An 18,188-nucleotide genomic window follows, 5' to 3' on the forward strand; every position below is an offset into this window, starting at 1 on the left:
AAACTTGGCAACAAGTATGGCGCTATCAGCAGCGCTCATCAGATCCTCCTGCGTGCAGGTGTTCGGGCACGCAGGACACGATGTTCCATCGTTTGGGGAACAGTGCCGCACTTGCACTTTAAGTCCGAGCCATCCGAAAAACCCCGCCTGAACAAGCAGTCCTTACTTCGGCCCACCTGAGTCCGAAGTCTATTTAGAGACTTCCAGGTAACCCAAGGCAAATCAAGACCTGGAGGTCTCTCGGAAGGTGGACCAAAAGGGTTTAAGTATTTCTGTGTAACGAAAGTATTGATCTAAATGACTTATCGATACTATTGGCTTTTTAACTATCGATATGCAACACTAAAACGAACTTTCTATTCCCTCCAAGTAATAGGTCCAAATTAAATGTTCATTTTTGAATTTAAAAGTATCGGCCATCTAAACCATTGTCTTGTATTTCTCATATTCACTATAATACCCTACTTGCACCAATCGTTTGTAAGACTTACATTTTATATTACATAAAGAATAAAAATATTGCTATTTGTTTTAAGCTGAATCTTTGTATGGATTTATTGTATATTATATGACCAGAAACTCAGTATGGAACTTAACCATAAACATAAGCTCACGACTACATCCCAATTGGAGTAGTCAGAGGTACAATCAAAGAGCAAAAGTGTACTGAGCCCAGCGCATTTGTAAAGTGGTGAAATTTATGAACCATTAGTTGTCATAATTATAAAATTTATGTTTTTGTAGGTGCTTTTGGGAGGTTATATTACAAGAAACTGATTGGGCTTTCGCACCTTATAGTACATCTATCGAAGATGAACTAAATACCAAACAAGACATTTCGAATCGAGATTTTGTCTACACAGAAAAATATACGAAAATTTGTCGCCATATTTGAGAATATGTCGGTCTGCCATTAAAAAGTTACAAGTATTTTTAGGTGGCAATGCCAAGATAAGGTTCATAGTCACTTACCATTAGGTGAGATTGTGGTCAAAAGTGATATAATTAAAGCATTTTAAATATAATTACATAAATCCATATTTAAAGATATAGCTCTTAATGTTATGCCATGTTTTAAATTGACACAAATAATTGCTACTATAATGAATGTTTTCAGTGTTCGATGTTCTGTATGGTTGGATTTGTATATTAAAATTGCATTTTATATAGATTCACTTAAGTATAAGTTATTTACACTGTTTTAAAATTATATGGAATCCTTTTAGTCATAGATAAAAAGCTACTTTTCCAAATCATGTAAAAAAAAATAAAAACATCGAATAGCATCAACCTGTATATCTGAAGGGGGTAGGCAAAGGTATTACATACACACCCACTCCTTGCCAGAAAAAAATATTATTTATATAAAAAAGTAAATATGTTTTTATTTATTTGTTTATTCTTAAATATAAATCACTTGTGTAGGCATAGGTGCTAAACCAATGAATATTAAAAAAATAATATTGTTAATGCTCAAATAATGAAGGTTGACAAATTTTCACTGCATTAAGTAAAAAAGACTAAAGTAAAAACTGTCAATTGGACGATTGACTTCAGTGTTGCCAGTGAGATAAAACATTACATCTATGACTGGAAGGATTTGAAAGTTTTTATATTGAAAGAAATCTTCAAAAAAATATGAAAGTTCAGAAGTACTGTGATGCCAAAATAATATGAAGATTAAGTAAGATTACTGTTTTGTTAATTTATTAATAGAGAGTCTATGTTCACTCTATTGCTTTTTAGTAATAAATAATGATTATTGCAAAATAATAATATGGATTTCATTTTTACCTTTTTTTTAATATGGATATGGATTTCAGCCTTTACACCTCCCACAACCGGAAATGACCACATTAATAAGACAAAACCAATCACCCTCTTCTGTCGTGTCGGTTCAATGGCCGACCGCGCCAACCCGTCAAAAGTCATCGACACCTTAAAAAGATTTAACATTTTTTCTATAGAGTAAAAAAGACAAACACACCAATATTTGAAATCAAATTATATTAAATTCAATTCTTATTGCTATTTCATTATTATATTAATATCGTCTATAATTAATTTACTAATATAATTAACTAAACTAATGTGAGATGCAAGTACGTTTGTTAATACTGCCACGGGTTATCAAGTAAAAAATACATATCAGGCATTAGCTACAATAAAATATATATAAATTATAAAAGTATTGGGTCGTGTACTAGGTTCAAGATAAATTATGAAATTCTGATTACTAAATAAAGACACATCTAAAACTAACGAAAAACATTTTCTTTTTTCTATTAAACTTATTTATGAATTTTAATCAAGAAAAACGTAATAATAAGTCCGACATTTTGTCACGTTTTTCTATGACGTCACAGAGTGCTTTTTCATACAAATTCCATAGTAATTTCGTGTTTTGACGTTTAGTAAAAAGTAACTGATTTGACTAGTTGGAAACTAGCCTATTATTTCCAAATATAATAATAATAAATTACAAGAGACTGGAGTTGAAAATTTTTCAAAACAAACTGGCACAAAACAAAATGGCGGGCATTTAGGAAAATTTTCTTGATGGCGGACAGAAAAAAGGTACCTAACATGCCAAATTCGCTATGTTATTGTTTTGGAAGATAAGCACCCATATAGTATACAGGCTGTTAAGAGACATCGTAACGAAAACTTTGAAGGATGATTCAATGCCATGATTCTGAGTTGATATCAAGTGGAATTTTGATCGCAAAAGTATAGAATTGAAAATAATTAAAAAAAAACTAAAAAAAAACATAAATTTTGCGACGGAACATTCCACTTGATATTAACTCGGAGTCACAGTCTGAATCACTCCCCTTAGTAATCACCCCCCTTAGTATTCGTTACGATGCATGTCACTAACACCCTGTATAAATTAGCACCTGATTTTCTAAGATACTGACAAATAACCCGTGCTACATCTAAATTACCTTAATATCTACACAATCACAATCATTCATTGGTAACTGTAAATACATTTTCTGTGCGCGTGTAAAACGTACGTAAAACTTAAAATACTTTAATAATTATTAAGTTAAATTCAAGACAAGAGGTCATTCTTAAATTAAATATTCAATTAATATGTTAAGTTTGTTAGTACATGCAAGTAAATAATTGACATTTTCAATATCATTTTAGTATTCGTGTCAAAACTAAATATAAAATAAATATATTTTTGGTATAAAAGCACCAAAAAATTCAATTTTGGAATGTCGCGCTGGCGCTTACAATTATCTAACTTAATTCATATGTTTTAAGGCACTTATTTGTGTACGTTAATTTGATTATTATCACATTGTGCTTATTGAACTATTAGACATTTATCAAAATAATAATAGAATTGGAATTATTAGCAAAATTATTAGTAAAAAATGTAGTTGAGAAAAGGCTCAAACTAACTTGGATATGATAGATGCTGTTTGAATCAGTGTGATCCATACCTTACTAAAATAGCTTGATTGTTGCTACCAGAAGATTTTCCTAATAAGGCGCTCCCTTTCGCACTAAACCGTAACCGAAGCGGAGCGAAGTAGCGGAGCGATGCAGCGGAGCGGAGAAACGGAGAAATATTAACCAGTACAGGGAGTTGCGAACTTGTTTGTGCAATCCTGCCGGTTAATTGCACAAACTAGTAATTGGATAGTTTCCTAGGTCAAAGATAAATTATAAAATTCAGCAGGCTTAGCACCGTAAGCGCTCGACTCTTTCCCGCCTCGACATACGTCACCTGTCACTCTCTCACAGAACTGAACAGAAAGAGACAGATGATCTATGTCGCGGCGAGAAAGAGTCGCGTGCTTACGGTGCTAAACCCGCTGATTACTAAATAAAGACAGATCTAAAAGTGTCAAAAAACGTTTCCTTTATTCTATTTAACTCATTTATGAATTTGAATAAAGAAAAGTGTAATAATAAGTGCGACATTTAACCACGTTTTTTATGACGTCATATGAAAAATTCCATAGCATTCTTTTGTTTTGACGTTTAGTAAAAAGTAACTGATTTGACTAGTTGGAAACTAGGCTATTGTTGGTTTGTACTGTTGCTAAATGTTTGTAGGTTTTGTTTGTGTACAAATCAAATCAATCCACTGGTTGCCTGGAAGAAATTGCTGTTTAGCAATAAGGCCGCCAGATTGTACTGTATCTATCTTCATCTGTGTGAATCTGTTCTGTATGTTGTGTGCAATAAAGTATATTTGATTTGATTCGATTTGATCAATTGATTTGATTTAATATTTTTCCGTTTCGCAGCTCCGCTGCTTCGCTCCGTTCCGGTAAACACGCAGCCTAATTATATTTCCGTCCTACCTAATGAGGTCTAAGAATTAGTGGTTAAAAGTTCATCTATCTATTAGTAATAATACAAAAAAACAACACCCTTCGCGACTAGCCGCAATCGGGTAAAAAGTACTGTACCTTGTAAATTAGTGCCTAAGAAATACTCCAGAAAAAGTGTAAAATAATTAAGTGAATTAAATACTATTTTAAGAATTAAAATAAAGAAGAAATGCATAAGAGAACAGTTAGTTTTAAGCACCAAGTATTCTTCATAGCTATGTAATTCATAAGATCCGGAACAAAATCATACTGTTGCCAACTAATATTCCTAAAATCTGGTCTAAAAAAGAATTGCCTGGTCTAAGATTCGTACTAATGGCACAGCCCGGATACTCCATACACTGGCCCTGTTTCCTGCAGACACCTCCTAATTTAATTTTAACTTATACCCGTCATTTTATTATCCGCCAAAAAGGAAAGGGACGGATGATTGACAACTGTCAATTTTAAAACGAATGAATAACCCGGGCGAATAAAATAGGCATTTCGCTCATACGCAACACGTTTGACGTGTGCTGACAACTTAATTGTCGGGTTATTGGCCAATACAAAATATTCGAAGGGATTTTTAAATTTCTGCCTAAAATTGACATGTGTTCCATAAATTTTATGCCTGTCGATTACCCGTCCCTTTCTTTTTCAGCGGATAAGAAAATGACAGGTATAAGTTAAAATTAAATTAGGAGGTGTCTGCAGGAAACAGGGCCAGTGTATGGAGTATCCGGGCTGTGCCATTAGTACGAATCTTAGACCAGGCAACAAATTATTTTAAGTTATAACTTAAAATAAAATTTGATGGTGTGTACAGGAATTAGCTCCACTGTCTGTCTACAAAGCGCCGTTACATACTCGTAAATGTGCCAAAAAAAATATGTCAATATTTTGTACAATACTCATTTCATTCGATTATATTTTGATTTAATGAAAATACCATAACCTCAACTAAACCTTCCCGAGCTAGAATCTGAAACAACACTGGTTTCCTTGTCAAACTTGACAACACTGTCGCAGTCCAAATAATCCATGTCTGTCAATTGTCTTTTAATCGTCAAATATGGAGTTTTCCTCACCTTTTTCTCCTTCAAACACCTAGGGATAATTTCTTTACGTTCCATCATATATTGAATGATAACCCTTTCAAAGAAAAGCGCTAGGACAAAATTGAACGACGCTAGCGCTAAAACTATATAGCCCATTGAAATATCTAGCGGCATTCTTAACTCCAAAAACCTCGCGAGCCATTCGGCCGGGGATAAAACTATGTAAATACATATCCCAATCATAATTAGCATGCTAATCATAAGCTGTTTATTCGTAATGACAGATTTTCTATACGGCGCGCCGTGACTGAAAACTATCGCTTGGATAACATACTGAAACATAGACACTGCAAAAATTGCGTAATTCTCCCAACATTCATTCGCTTCGTCGCCTTCATACAGATGCCTTTCATACCACGGATAAAAAGTCAACGCGTAGTAACTCAAAAACTGCGCTACGACGATTAATACCATCTGTCCAATCAAAGAAAGTAGCGGCACAAACCCCAACAAAGATGTCAGAGGTGGTATCTTGCATAGTTTCCCAGTATACGCTTCAGTCATTCCGAAGAAGAAGGCAAAGTTGACTATTAAAGCGACATCTATGTACAGAAACTGGAAATCAGTTAGATTAGAATCGAAGTAATACAAGAATGCAACGGAAAGGAATTCAGTCAGAGAGTAAGCGATCATGAATTTAAAGACGCCAAAACTTGTGGTCAGAGCGGCTCGGCCTTCGCGTAAGACCCTGGTCACACAGACTATGTCGGGGTGTTGGGAAGTAAAGGGCGCGGCCACACTGCTTTCCAGTTCCGATAGTGAGATGCCAGTGTGAGCGGCGCGTAGGGCCCCGCAGTCGTTGGCTCCGTCGCCACACATACCTGCCAAGAAAAGGTTAATATTATTCCCCTTTTCAAGTAGGATTATCTTTGACAACTGGGCGGGTTAAAACGGCCACATTGACACAATTCATCTAAGAAAGCAATATTGCTATTTGACATTTGTTGACAAATGCGCAAATGTCAAATAACAATATTACTTTTTAGATGAATTGTTACAATATGGCCGTTTTAGACCAGCTGGTGTAAAATTTGACTGCAATTTATAAACTATGTAATATACAGGGTGTTAGTGACATCGTAACGAATACTCAGGGGGTGACTCAGACCATGATTCTGAGTAAATATCAAGTGGTATTTTCCGTCGCAAAATACATTTTTCTTTTTAATATATACTTTTGCGATCGAAAATTCCACTTGATTTTAACTCAGAATATTGAGATGAATCATCCCCCTCAGTATTCGTTACGATGTAACTTACACCCCGTTCAAGTACATACAGGTAGCCATACAAGTAGATATGGTGTTAGTGACACCGTAACGAAAACTTTCGAGATAAAATAGGGCAGTTTCCAACTAGTCAAATCAGTTACTTTTGACTAAACGTCTAAACACTACTACTAATTTCAATTTTACTATGAAAAAATTGAAATTTGGAAATTAGAATTTGTATAAAAAAGCAACCTGGGACGTCACAGAAAACGCGACAAAATGTCGCACTTATCATTATATTTTTCTTTGTTAAAATTCATAAATAAGTTAAATAGAAAAAGGAAAAGTTTTAGTCATCTTTATTTAGTAATCAGAATCTCATAATTTATCTTTGACCTAGGAAACTACCCTATTCAGATCATGAGTCCGAGTTGATATACAAAACTTTATTGATATAAAACTTTGAGGGGTGATTGAGGCCATGATTCTGAGATGATATCAAGTGGAATTTTCCGTCGCAAAAGTATGGAATTGAAAATAATAAAAAAAAAACAAAAAAAATTCAGGAATATTCAGACTGAAAATTCCACTTGATATCAACTCAGAATCATGGTCTGAACCATCCCCCTCAGTATTTGTTACGGTGTCACTAACACCCATACCTACTTGTATGGCTACCGTATGTACTTGTGTGGGGTGTAAGTGACATCGTAACGAACACTGAGGGGGATGATTCAGCTGATTATTCTGATTATCAAGTAGAATTTTCCTTCGCAAAAGTATAGAATTAAAAATAATTAAAAAATAAATAAAAAAAAACATGAATTTTGCGACGAAAAATTCCACTTGATATTAACTCAGAATCATGGTCTGAATCATCCCCCTGAGTATTCGTTACGATGTCACTAACACCCTGTATATATAATCACTACATAGTATAAAAAGTCGCTTTTTCTGTCCCTATATCCCTATGTACGCTTAAATGTTTAAATCTACGCAACGGATTTTGATGCGGTTTGTTTTAATAGACTGATTCAAGAGGAAAGTTTATACGTATAATAACATCCATTAAATAGTGGAGTAATACTGTTATTTTTGAGGTCTTTAATGTGATGTCGTAAATAATTTCATTTTTTCCTCAGCATTGCACTCGAGCGAAGCCGGGGCGTGTCGCTAGTATGTAAAATAATATATAATATACAGTGGTAATATAAAGCGAAAGTTGATGGTAGGGCTGGCAGAGGAAGACCGAGAAGGACTTGGAGACCAATGACCAAATGACCAAAGAAAAGGTTCAATACGATCTACTCTGAACCGGCGTGCGTGTATGAAGCGATTGATGAATGTGGAGGAAGCAAGAGAAGTGTGTCAGGATCGAAGCAAATGGAATTCTATAGTCTCTGCTTACCCCGATGGGAAATAGGCGTGAGTTTATGTATGTATGTATGTATACAGTGGTATATATAAATGATGCACTCACCAACATAGTATCCCAGCGCCTGGTACTCGACGACTAGTCTCTGCTTCTGGTCAGACGACATCCTCGCGAAGACGGCACCGCGAGCCACCACGCGCGGCACCATGCTGGGGTAATGTTCTAGGAGTACCTGTGGACAACATAAAATCATATTAAAACTGAACGGAACCTTTTTTTTGACGTGACTTATTGTAGATTTGCCGCAGATGGCATTAACTACTTGGCCGGACAAATGGGGAGCGCTGAAGGCTCTCACCCGGTACAACGTTTAAGACAACAGGCCTGAGGGTGCCCAGTTGGGCGCGAACCTCGGCTCAGGGCGTCGTCTGAGAGGAAAAATATTTGAAAGAATTAATCAACCCTAGTGGGTCGATAGCGATAAGCGCTGATTGAGGGAAATCGTCGACCACGCCGGCGGGGTCGGTATCGGGGTATCCTGAACGGAACCACACACAGAAAACTTCATACAAAAATCTTATTTAATACTATGTGCCACTTCACGGGTAGGTGCGAGTGAAACATAAAATAAACATACATACATAAACTCACGCCCGTAATCCCTAATGGGGTGGGCAGAGCCACAAGTAATCAAAGACGACTTGCAGCCACTGTTGATACGATGTCGTAAGCTGGATATGATGAACCTTATGGTGATAAGGGATCAGCCTATCGCCCATAACATTAGTCCATCATGTTAGAGGGCACAATCCTTTGTCGGTTTTTACGACATGCCCGGGAAGACATAAAATAAAGCCTCGGAAATAATGATAAATTAAAAAGAGAGTGATTTATTTACGTTTTAAACTGAATCTGCTATACGTTCGCCATCTAGGTAATGGATAGAAACTAAACTAAGGTCCCTACACCCTTGATGGTAACTAACACTCACGTAGGATTGAGCACATCTTCTTTTATTGTACGGTCACGAGCATTAATATGTATACACTTTGGTACCATGTCACATTAACTTTTTTGACAAATTGAACTGCAAGTCTCACTAAATGTCAAATATGTTAGTGCGACAGAGTCCTAAAGTGGGTACATTATAACATAACATAACAAATACTTTATTGCACAATCAGGAAAAAACAAAATACAAAACAAAAGATAAATAGAATTAGTACAATAGGCGGCCTTATTGCTAAGTAGCAATCTCTTCCAGGCAACCTTTAAGTATAGGAGATATTGAATATTATGTAATATAGCGGGATAGTGCAGCGTGGGAATACTTGTACATATAAAAATAAATACACTTTCGACTACATAAACTACATAATAATAATACACATAATTATAATTGTTATAATAAATAAATATCACTACTTAAAATTATTATATTGCTCATGACTGTACCGTGGGTATGTGTATTTTCTTACCTGCCAAGCGTGGCCAGTCATGACGACCTTATAGCTAGCCTCGCCGCCCGTCTCCACGTCCAGCTGGGTGGATGCACTGCCTGAGCCGCGCCACGACCCGCGCCCGCTATCCACGCTACGCCAAGACCGTTGAAGTGGGGTACGGCGACCTATCGGAGCCTGGGAAGTGGTAAGGTTAGATTAAAATATTGATATGTGGAAGCTTGTAATTGGCCTTCTGCTAACTACCTCTATCATCATCATCAGCCCATTAACGTCCCCACTGCTGGGGCACGGGCCTTCCCTATGGATGGATAGGGAGATTGGGCCTTAAACCATCACGGGGGCCCAATGCGGATTGGTGGTTATTAACGACTGCTAATGCAACCAGGACCGACGGCTTAACGTGCCTTCCGAAGCACGGAGGAGCGCGAGATGTTTTTTTTTTGTGGTCACCCATCCTATGACCGGCCTTTTGCGAAAGTTGCTTAATTTCAACAATCGCAGACCGAGCGCGTTTACCGCTGCGCCACCGAGCTCCTCACCCTACTACCCTTGTATTTAATTGTAATTGAAGCTAGTAGGTTATTATTGGGAACTCTAAATCACTTTTCGCTCCATTGACAGAGCAACAGAGCTCCAAGCGATTTAAAATTCCCAATAATTATTTTGATACATACCTATATCACTTCATTCAGAAAACCAATATATTTATAATTCCAATCAATGATTCGATCGTACGTACCTTCCAGATCTACTGCCAGGCTGGAGCAATCGGCTCAGGTTATGTCAAAGTATAGTAAGTAGATCTGGAAGGTACGTGCGATCGCATCATTGACTGGAATCATCTTACTTTTTCGGACAATCAGGTGATTCAAGCCTGGAAAGTCCTTACCAAACAAAGGACAGTCTCACAAAGTGATTTCGACAATGTCCCCATCGGGAATCGAACCCGGACCTCCAGATCGTGAGCCTAACGCTCTAACCACTAGACCACGCTGTTCGTCGTTTCGCTTCTTATAAGATAAATGAATGAACTACCTAAAACAAGACGGTAACATACCCCATGCAGCGTGCTCTCACAATACAACTCTGGCTGTGGCCCGCTGGTGTCCACATTGAGGTGCACCACTCTCTCCCCGCCCGCCAGGATGCCGCATTCTTTGGCCACACTGACTGCTGTGTGGACGTTGTCACCTATAGAAAAGCCAAGAGTAAACCACTATACATTATGTTAAGTACAGTAGCAAGTACAGTCATCTAAATATATAAAAGGAGAAACTGTCAGACTGGCATATCAACGAACAGCCTAAACGGCTAAACGTAGGCACTTGAAATTTGGAAGAGACGTAGCTTAGGTACCGTAGAGGTGCACTAAGAAAGGAATTTCCGAAATTCCCACGGGAACGGGAATTAGCGGGAAAATCCTTTTGTATGAAATATCTAAACCGCTTAAGTTAGACGCTTGTGGCATGCAGGTACCTTAGCAAACTTAAAGCTTAGTTGCAACAGGATATTTCAAAATTTCCACGGGAACGGGAGTTAGCGGGAAAAACATTTGTATGAAAAAATCTAAACCGCGTAATATAGATACACGCCACGCGGACGAAGTCACGGGCAAAAGCTAGTGAGCAATATAATGTACCCACTTTAGGACTCTGTCGCACTAACATATTTGACATTTAATGAGACTTACAGTTCAATTTGTCAAAAAAGTTAATGTGACATGGTACCAAAGTGTATACATATTAATGCTCGTGACCGTACCTTCCTATTTGCTGGGTTGTCTGCTTGGTGAAATTATATAACTCCAAAAATAAGTCTTCAAAACGATTATAATGAACTCTTGATAATACAAACAATTGTTACAACGGCATGTAGGGAACTAGCGGGGAGAGGCGCGCGGGCGCGGGTTGTAGTGCGCAGGCGCGGTGCGGCGGAGGCGTGCGCGACAGCGGTAAGTATATACTTTATAACTTCAGCTATGTATTATTGTTCTTTACTAATTTTCTTCTTTTGTCTTTTCAGGTTTTCTTTTTTACAGGTATTTTCTTCTCTTGTGTTAACACATTGTTTGAGGTTTACGCGGTTATTAGTTCTAACTCCTGTAGACACCATCTAATTTTATTTTAAGTTATATCTGTCACTAGCTTTTGCCCGCGACTTCATCCGCGTGGCGTGTATCTATCTTACGCGGTTTAGATTTTTTCATACAAATGTTTTTTCCCGCTAACTCCCGTTCCCGTGGGAATTTTGCAATATCCTGTTGCGACTAAGCTTTAAGTTTACTAAGGTACCTGCATGCCAAATTTCAAGCGTCTAACTTAAGCGGTTTAGATTTTTCATACAAAAGGATTTTCCCGCTAATTCCCGTTCCCGTGGGAATTTTGGGAATTCCTTTCTTAGTGCACCTCTACGGTACTTAAGCTACGTCCCTTCCAAATTTCAAGTGCTACGTTTAGCCGTTTAGGCTGTGCGTTGATATGTCAGTCAGTCAGTTTCTTCTTTTATATATTTAGATTTCTTATCCGCCGAAAATTATGATAATAACCGCGTAAACTTCGAACAATGTATACATCAATGTACAATCTTTTACTAAAAGTCCAAAATTGCAAAGTAAATTAAAAACATTGGTCGTGGGTAATTTATTTTTAACGAAATGGCAACCCAGGTTGAGATGAATTCAGCTGGGCTAACCTTGAAATGTTAACTGTCACGAGCATACCTGGTTTGCTTATACCATGGTAAAAAGTAACCGATTTGACTAGTAGAGATTGAGACTTACCAGTAATCATGACGACGTGTATATTGGCTTCCTTCAGTTCTCTGATGATGTCCGTGGTAGCTGCTTTGAGGCGATTCTCCATTATCACTAGACCTAGAAACTCTAGATCACGCTCCACCTAAAAAAAACTTCACAATAAGCTTAAAAACCTCTGTGGTAATAGGGACGGCTCTGTTGTACAGTCACGAGCATTAATATGTATACACTTTGGTACCATGTCACATTAACTTTTTTGAAAAATTGAACTGTAAGTCTCACTAAATGTCAAATATGTTAGTGCGACAGAGTCCTAAAGTGGGTACATTATATTGCTCGTGACTGTACACCGGCTTGACGGGGAGCACAGAGGGATTAAAAAGGCCACATCGAAGCAATTCATGTAAAAAAGCAATATTGCATTTGACATTTGCGCATATAGAAATAAGTGCGCAATGCAAACAAATGTTTTGATGCATGTACCTCTGACTGCCCCAATGAGCAGTTTTCCAATAGGTATAGTACTTTTAGTTCTTTTCAATAAAAATAGATGGCGCTCAAATAACTTTTGGTAGTTTATTGCAAAGCATTTAATTGCATCGTTCCCTATAATCCATGTTATTTATTAATAATATGAAAAAAGAACTACTTATTAGCGAGCGAAATCAAAGATGACCAACTCAGTATTAACGTATAATAAAGAGTAAAAGATCACAAAAATAATAATGTAAAAACCTAACTTGGTGTAAGTTAGGTTGCTAAGCGCCATATAATCAACAATACCTAGGCAACGGGGGTTGCCAGATCTGACGCCAACACTACTTATACAGGGTGTTAGTGACATCGTAACGAAAACTTTGAGGGATGATTCAGACCATGGTTCTGAGTTGATATCAAGTGGAATTTTCAAGTATTGTATATAGTAGATAGTTTAAACTTTTTACTATATCCTCTTACGGTCGAAATTTCCAGATACAATAGTTCAACAATCGGGTATTTGGATTATAAATGGACATTCGGTCTTACGACTTATATTATCGGATTATTTCCCTTGAATATGGGGTAGCCGTGGTAGCCAGTTGGTATAACGCTTGCCTCTCACTTTGAGGTCGCAGGTTCGAATCCAGCACAGGCCTAAACCAACGATTGTCCATCATAAATTCATAAATGATTATCACGTGCTCAACGGTGAAGGAATACATCGTGAGGAAACCCACATTCATTCCGAGAAATGCGACACCACACAGTTTTCTCAAATTGATATCAACGCCATCTCTGTTTAAAGATGGAACTAATTGGAAAACTCCGCATTGGGATATAAGCATAACTGGCACGTACCTCTTCCCTGGTCATCCTCTGCAGCTGCTTCATGGTGGTCTCCATAACCCTGGTAGACATTGCTATCACTCGGTAACCCTTCTCCGCATACGAACTCAGCACTTCGTTCAGATTGTCAGGAACTGTTGAAGTGAAAATGTGCCTTTATTCAGTGTTTCGTAAGATATCAAGCCATGTTTCAAATAACTAAACATTGATATATATAAGTACCGTAGATAAAGCGCGTTGTACAAAAATACGACGGAAACTTAATGCCCGATCTCCCTATCCATCCATAGGGAATGCCCTTGCCCCAGCAGTGGGGACGGTAATGGGCTGATGATATGATATTTATTTCGGAATAATTACATCCATATTGTGTTAGTAACAATGTGTCTTAACCTAGTGTTAGTATTAAATTAAATTAATGCCATTTATAAAATTTCACATGTTTCATTTATCCAGGTGAGTGTGAACGTAAATCAATCTGTTTAAAAGAGGAGAGTCCAATGAAGAATAAGGGTAGAGGTTCCATACCAGTTTCAGGGCGACACAATGTCCGCAGCATCTCAGGCGCCCCCTTGCAGTACACGCGCAGAATGTCCTCCCCCAACATTCTGACCACCACAGACGACCGTTGCAGCGAAGACACGAACTGGTGTTGCTGCACTATTCCCAACTCTAGCGGCATCTAAGTAGTGCGAGGAGAAAATTGGATTAAAGTTATTTAAGAATCAGAATCATTTATTCAACGTAATTATCATGGATAAACTTGTTGAAGGTCAATGTAACATTTTGAATTTACGTCATTTCGCAAGGTGTTATGGCTGAGGAGAAGAAATGACAAGAAACTGCAACAGCAACACATCTTTTAAATCAATGAGGGTACATTACAAGTTATTTAATAACTAGAGGAACACATTTAATACCAGACATGTTTATCATTTAGGTAATCATTAATCTTATAATAAGCTTTTTTACATAAAGTAAGCTTCACGTGAGCTTTAAATTTATTCTCTGACAAATTTAAAATATTATCTGGTATTTTATTGTAAAAACGTATACATAACCCCAAAAAAGATGAATTTAATTTACTTAATCTAGAATTTTGAACAACAATTTTATTTTTATTCCTTGTATTGTAAGTATGCCTTTCACAGTTTCTCGGAAGGAGAGATACATTTTTACGCACATACATAATGTTTTCATAAATATATTGACTTGAATTGATTTGAAATACATACAGGTTTTTTACCACGTTAAGAAATATGAGACTCTCAGGGAGTCTCGTAACACGGAACCCGGTATTATACAAGGTGTTAGTGACAACGTAACGAATACTAAGGGTGGTGAATTATGAGTATATAGTCGATCAAGTGAATTACAGTGAAATTAAGTGAAAATCCAGATAGACGAATGGGTCAACATTACAGCATTGAAGCTGTGGTGTAGATCTATGCGTTTGTCGGGGGTTGCGTGTTGTGGGTATGATTGGTGTTGCAGCACCACCCAAGGAAAAGCAACACGTAACAATAAGTGAGTTACCAGGGCACGGTGAAGGAAGTAATCTTGTCCTGCTAAGATTATGGTAACTTTAATAATTAAAATTTTGTCAATTGTAATTATTTGTAAAAATGTTAAGTATATTTCAATCACGTGAAATTATTATGATATTTTCATTTAGTATATTTTTTTTGGGTTGATATTATGTTTGCCAGTTGTTATAATTAACGAGGGGACTCGTTGGTTAACGGATGGCCGAGCTGTTACGCCACTTCCCTTTGGTTACCATTTAATAGTCACTCAATTGATTAATTTCATTTGCAACGAACTTCACATCGTGTATCCCCTCTCTAAAAGTTACTTACTTCAAAATGGAATGGCAAGCAGCTCAGTCGTTCTACGATCGTCGTCGTGGTAACAAGTGATTATCATTATAGTGAAGATTGTGTGAATTATCTGTGTGCAAAAACGGAATAAAGAAGTGTCCTGCAAGTTACTCCTGGTTTCATTTGAAGCTACGTTATATCTCAGAAGTGGGATCCCATCGGCTCACAAACAGGATGGATAAAGAACAGAGTGAAGGTCCCTTGCTAAGGGAGGATCAAGGCCCCGGTCGAGTAGTACACACTCCACCTGCCTTGGCTACATTGGATCGACGCAAAAACATGCGGGGCGAGTCTGAAAGCCTGAGGCAGAGCCGCTTCGAAAGCGAACGTCGTAGTGAGCGCGCTACACCACATCGTAGCCAGCGTCGTAGTCGGTACCGGAGTGAACTACGACGTAAGACATGCAGCAAGCGTCACAATCGGTTCGACCTAGAACGTCGATGCGATCGAACAGGAGAAGGAAACTGCAACGAGCGCAGCCGTAGCCCACACCGTCCATGCAGCAACGAGAGTCATGACAGCAGTCGAGACCGGGGGAATGCGCTTAGTCGTGAGCGCAGTTGCCGTGGTAGGCGCAAGAGCCGCCGCCTGCGGAGCCGCAGCCTTAGCCGGGATCGCAGTCACCGCCGCAGCCACAGTCGCAGCCATAGCAGCAGTCGCACCCTACGGCGCCGAGGAAGGCGCCATAGCACGAGGCGCAGCACGCGTCGTCCCGAGCATCGGACATCATTGGGGTATGATAGACATAATTACTTATTAGAAACATTTATTGAAGCGATAAAAGGGATGAAACCTCCTGGTCAGCCTGAGAAATTTCCAGTCCTTAATAATGTCATTCCCGAATTCGACCCCATGTCAAAAGAACAAACTGTGTCTGCTTGGATCGCAAAAGTAGAAGAATGTAGGCAAATGTATGAATGGACGGAGAAGCAAACGATACACTACGCGATGCCTAAACTTGTAGGTATCGCCAAAACGTGGTATCAAGGTTTGCCGTCCTTTTTACATACTTGGGATGAATGGAAAGATACACTGACTGAATCGTTCCCTGATAATCAAAATTATGCGGAGTTGTTAACGGAGATGCTGAATAGGAAAGCACGTGCTGGAGAATCCTTAGAGCTTTATTATTATTCAAAGATTAACCTCCTTAATCGCTGCAAAATTAAGGGTAAGGAGGCCGTGGATTGCCTCATTTACGGAATAGAAGATAGAGGGATTCGGTTAAGTGCACAAGGGGCACAATTTACAGAACCGCAGCATGTTTTGAAATATTTCAAAACTGTAAAAAGTGGATCAGTTAGAGATTCTGACAATAAAAATGGTCGTGAGAGAGATAAACGTTCATATAATACTAGCCACAATAATAAACAGGGTTCCTCGGATCAAAACAAGATTACTTGTTTTAATTGCAATGAAGTCGGTCATCCCAGTTTTAAGTGCCCAAAACCAATAATAAAATGTACTCAATGCAATCGCATGGGCCACACAATGAGTAATTGTCCGCGGACCCAATTTAACGCTACGACTTCTAAAAACACGGGAACTAAGGAGAAAAGCGTAATGCAGGTAGCTTCCGATAATGACAAGAATATATACACTTTTCAGATTAAAGTAAATGATACTTCAATTTTGGCGCGTGTTGATCTTGGTAGTGATTCTACGTTAATAAGACTAAGCGATGCGACTAAAATTGGAATCGCCTGGAATACGTTCAATCTCCCAACTCTTCGTGGACTAGGAAACATTCCATATAAACCAGAAGGTAGAGCGGTGGTCAGCATAGATGTACAAGGAGTTATTGAGGAAAATGTCGAAGTTCTAATAGTAGCAGATCACCTGATTAATTTCCCGGTTCTTTTGGGACATACCTTTACCGAACGACCTAATATCAAAATTACTAAAACGCATGATGAGTTAGCTTTCTCGAATACCGATATAGAAGACGAAGAATCCAAGACGTGGTTGTTCTGTGATAGTAATACCCTTGTAAATACGCAAGAGACAAAAACTGTTCCTATTCGTTCCTCGTACGAGTTTACGGGAAACATTTATGTCACCGAATCGATCAGATGTCTCGGAAAGGCAAAGTATTACATATTACCTGGAGAAGTCGACATTATAGATGGTAGAGGGTATATACTTGTCCACAATCTAGGTGACGAGCCCGTCATGCTCGCTAAAGATACGCTTATAACTAGAAGAACTTCTCGTATTGGCAATGGCGCAACATCGACTCGTTCTAACACTATATCAATTCTAAATGTAAACATTGACAATGATATGGTTAATGCTGATATTGGTGAAGGTATTTCCATGCTTCATAAACAGCAATTGGAAAAGTTGCTCCATAATTACAAAGAATGTTTCTCAACCTCCCTCAAGGACCTCGGATTCACAACCGTGACTGAAATGGTAATAGAGTTAAAGGACTCTAATCCGGTGGTATATAGACCATACCGGCTGTCACACTCGGAACGTGAAGAGGTACGCCAAATGATTGCAGAAATGCTAGAATGCGGGATCATACGCGAGTCTTCTTCACCGTATGCCAGTCCTATAGTTATTGTGCAAAAGAAAACTGGTGAAAAGCGCCTTTGTGTTGATTATCGTGCTATTAATGCAAAAACAAAGCGCAATCATTACCCATTACCCCGTGTAGAAGACCTTTTGGATGAACTATCTGGACATGCCCTTTTTACATCTTTAGATTTGGCTTC

The 18,188-nt window shown here is 38.2% G+C and overlaps 1 protein-coding gene across 3 annotated transcripts in view; it reads right to left on the reverse strand.

Moving 5' to 3' along the window:
- Positions 1–5,216: 5,216 nt before the first annotated feature.
- The window catches only part of LOC126377822 (polyamine-transporting ATPase 13A3-like), a 59,029-nt gene continuing 46,057 nt past the window's right edge, over positions 5,217–18,188 (reverse strand). For all 3 annotated transcript variants that reach the window (XM_050025736.1, XM_050025737.1, XM_050025735.1), the window contains 7 exons: positions 14,117–14,270; positions 13,601–13,722; positions 12,287–12,404; positions 10,565–10,698; positions 9,523–9,681; positions 8,150–8,276; positions 5,217–6,279 (listed from right to left, as the gene is read on the reverse strand). In XM_050025736.1, the coding sequence (XP_049881693.1) occupies positions 5,297–6,279; positions 8,150–8,276; positions 9,523–9,681; positions 10,565–10,698; positions 12,287–12,404; positions 13,601–13,722; positions 14,117–14,270 (1,797 nt within the window). In that variant the 3' untranslated portion in view covers positions 5,217–5,296. The remainder of the gene's footprint in view (positions 6,280–8,149; positions 8,277–9,522; positions 9,682–10,564; positions 10,699–12,286; positions 12,405–13,600; positions 13,723–14,116; positions 14,271–18,188) is intronic.

This window comes from Pectinophora gossypiella, chromosome 24 (assembly GCF_024362695.1).
Source record: "Pectinophora gossypiella chromosome 24, ilPecGoss1.1, whole genome shotgun sequence".
Taxonomy (NCBI): domain Eukaryota; kingdom Metazoa; phylum Arthropoda; class Insecta; order Lepidoptera; family Gelechiidae; genus Pectinophora; species Pectinophora gossypiella.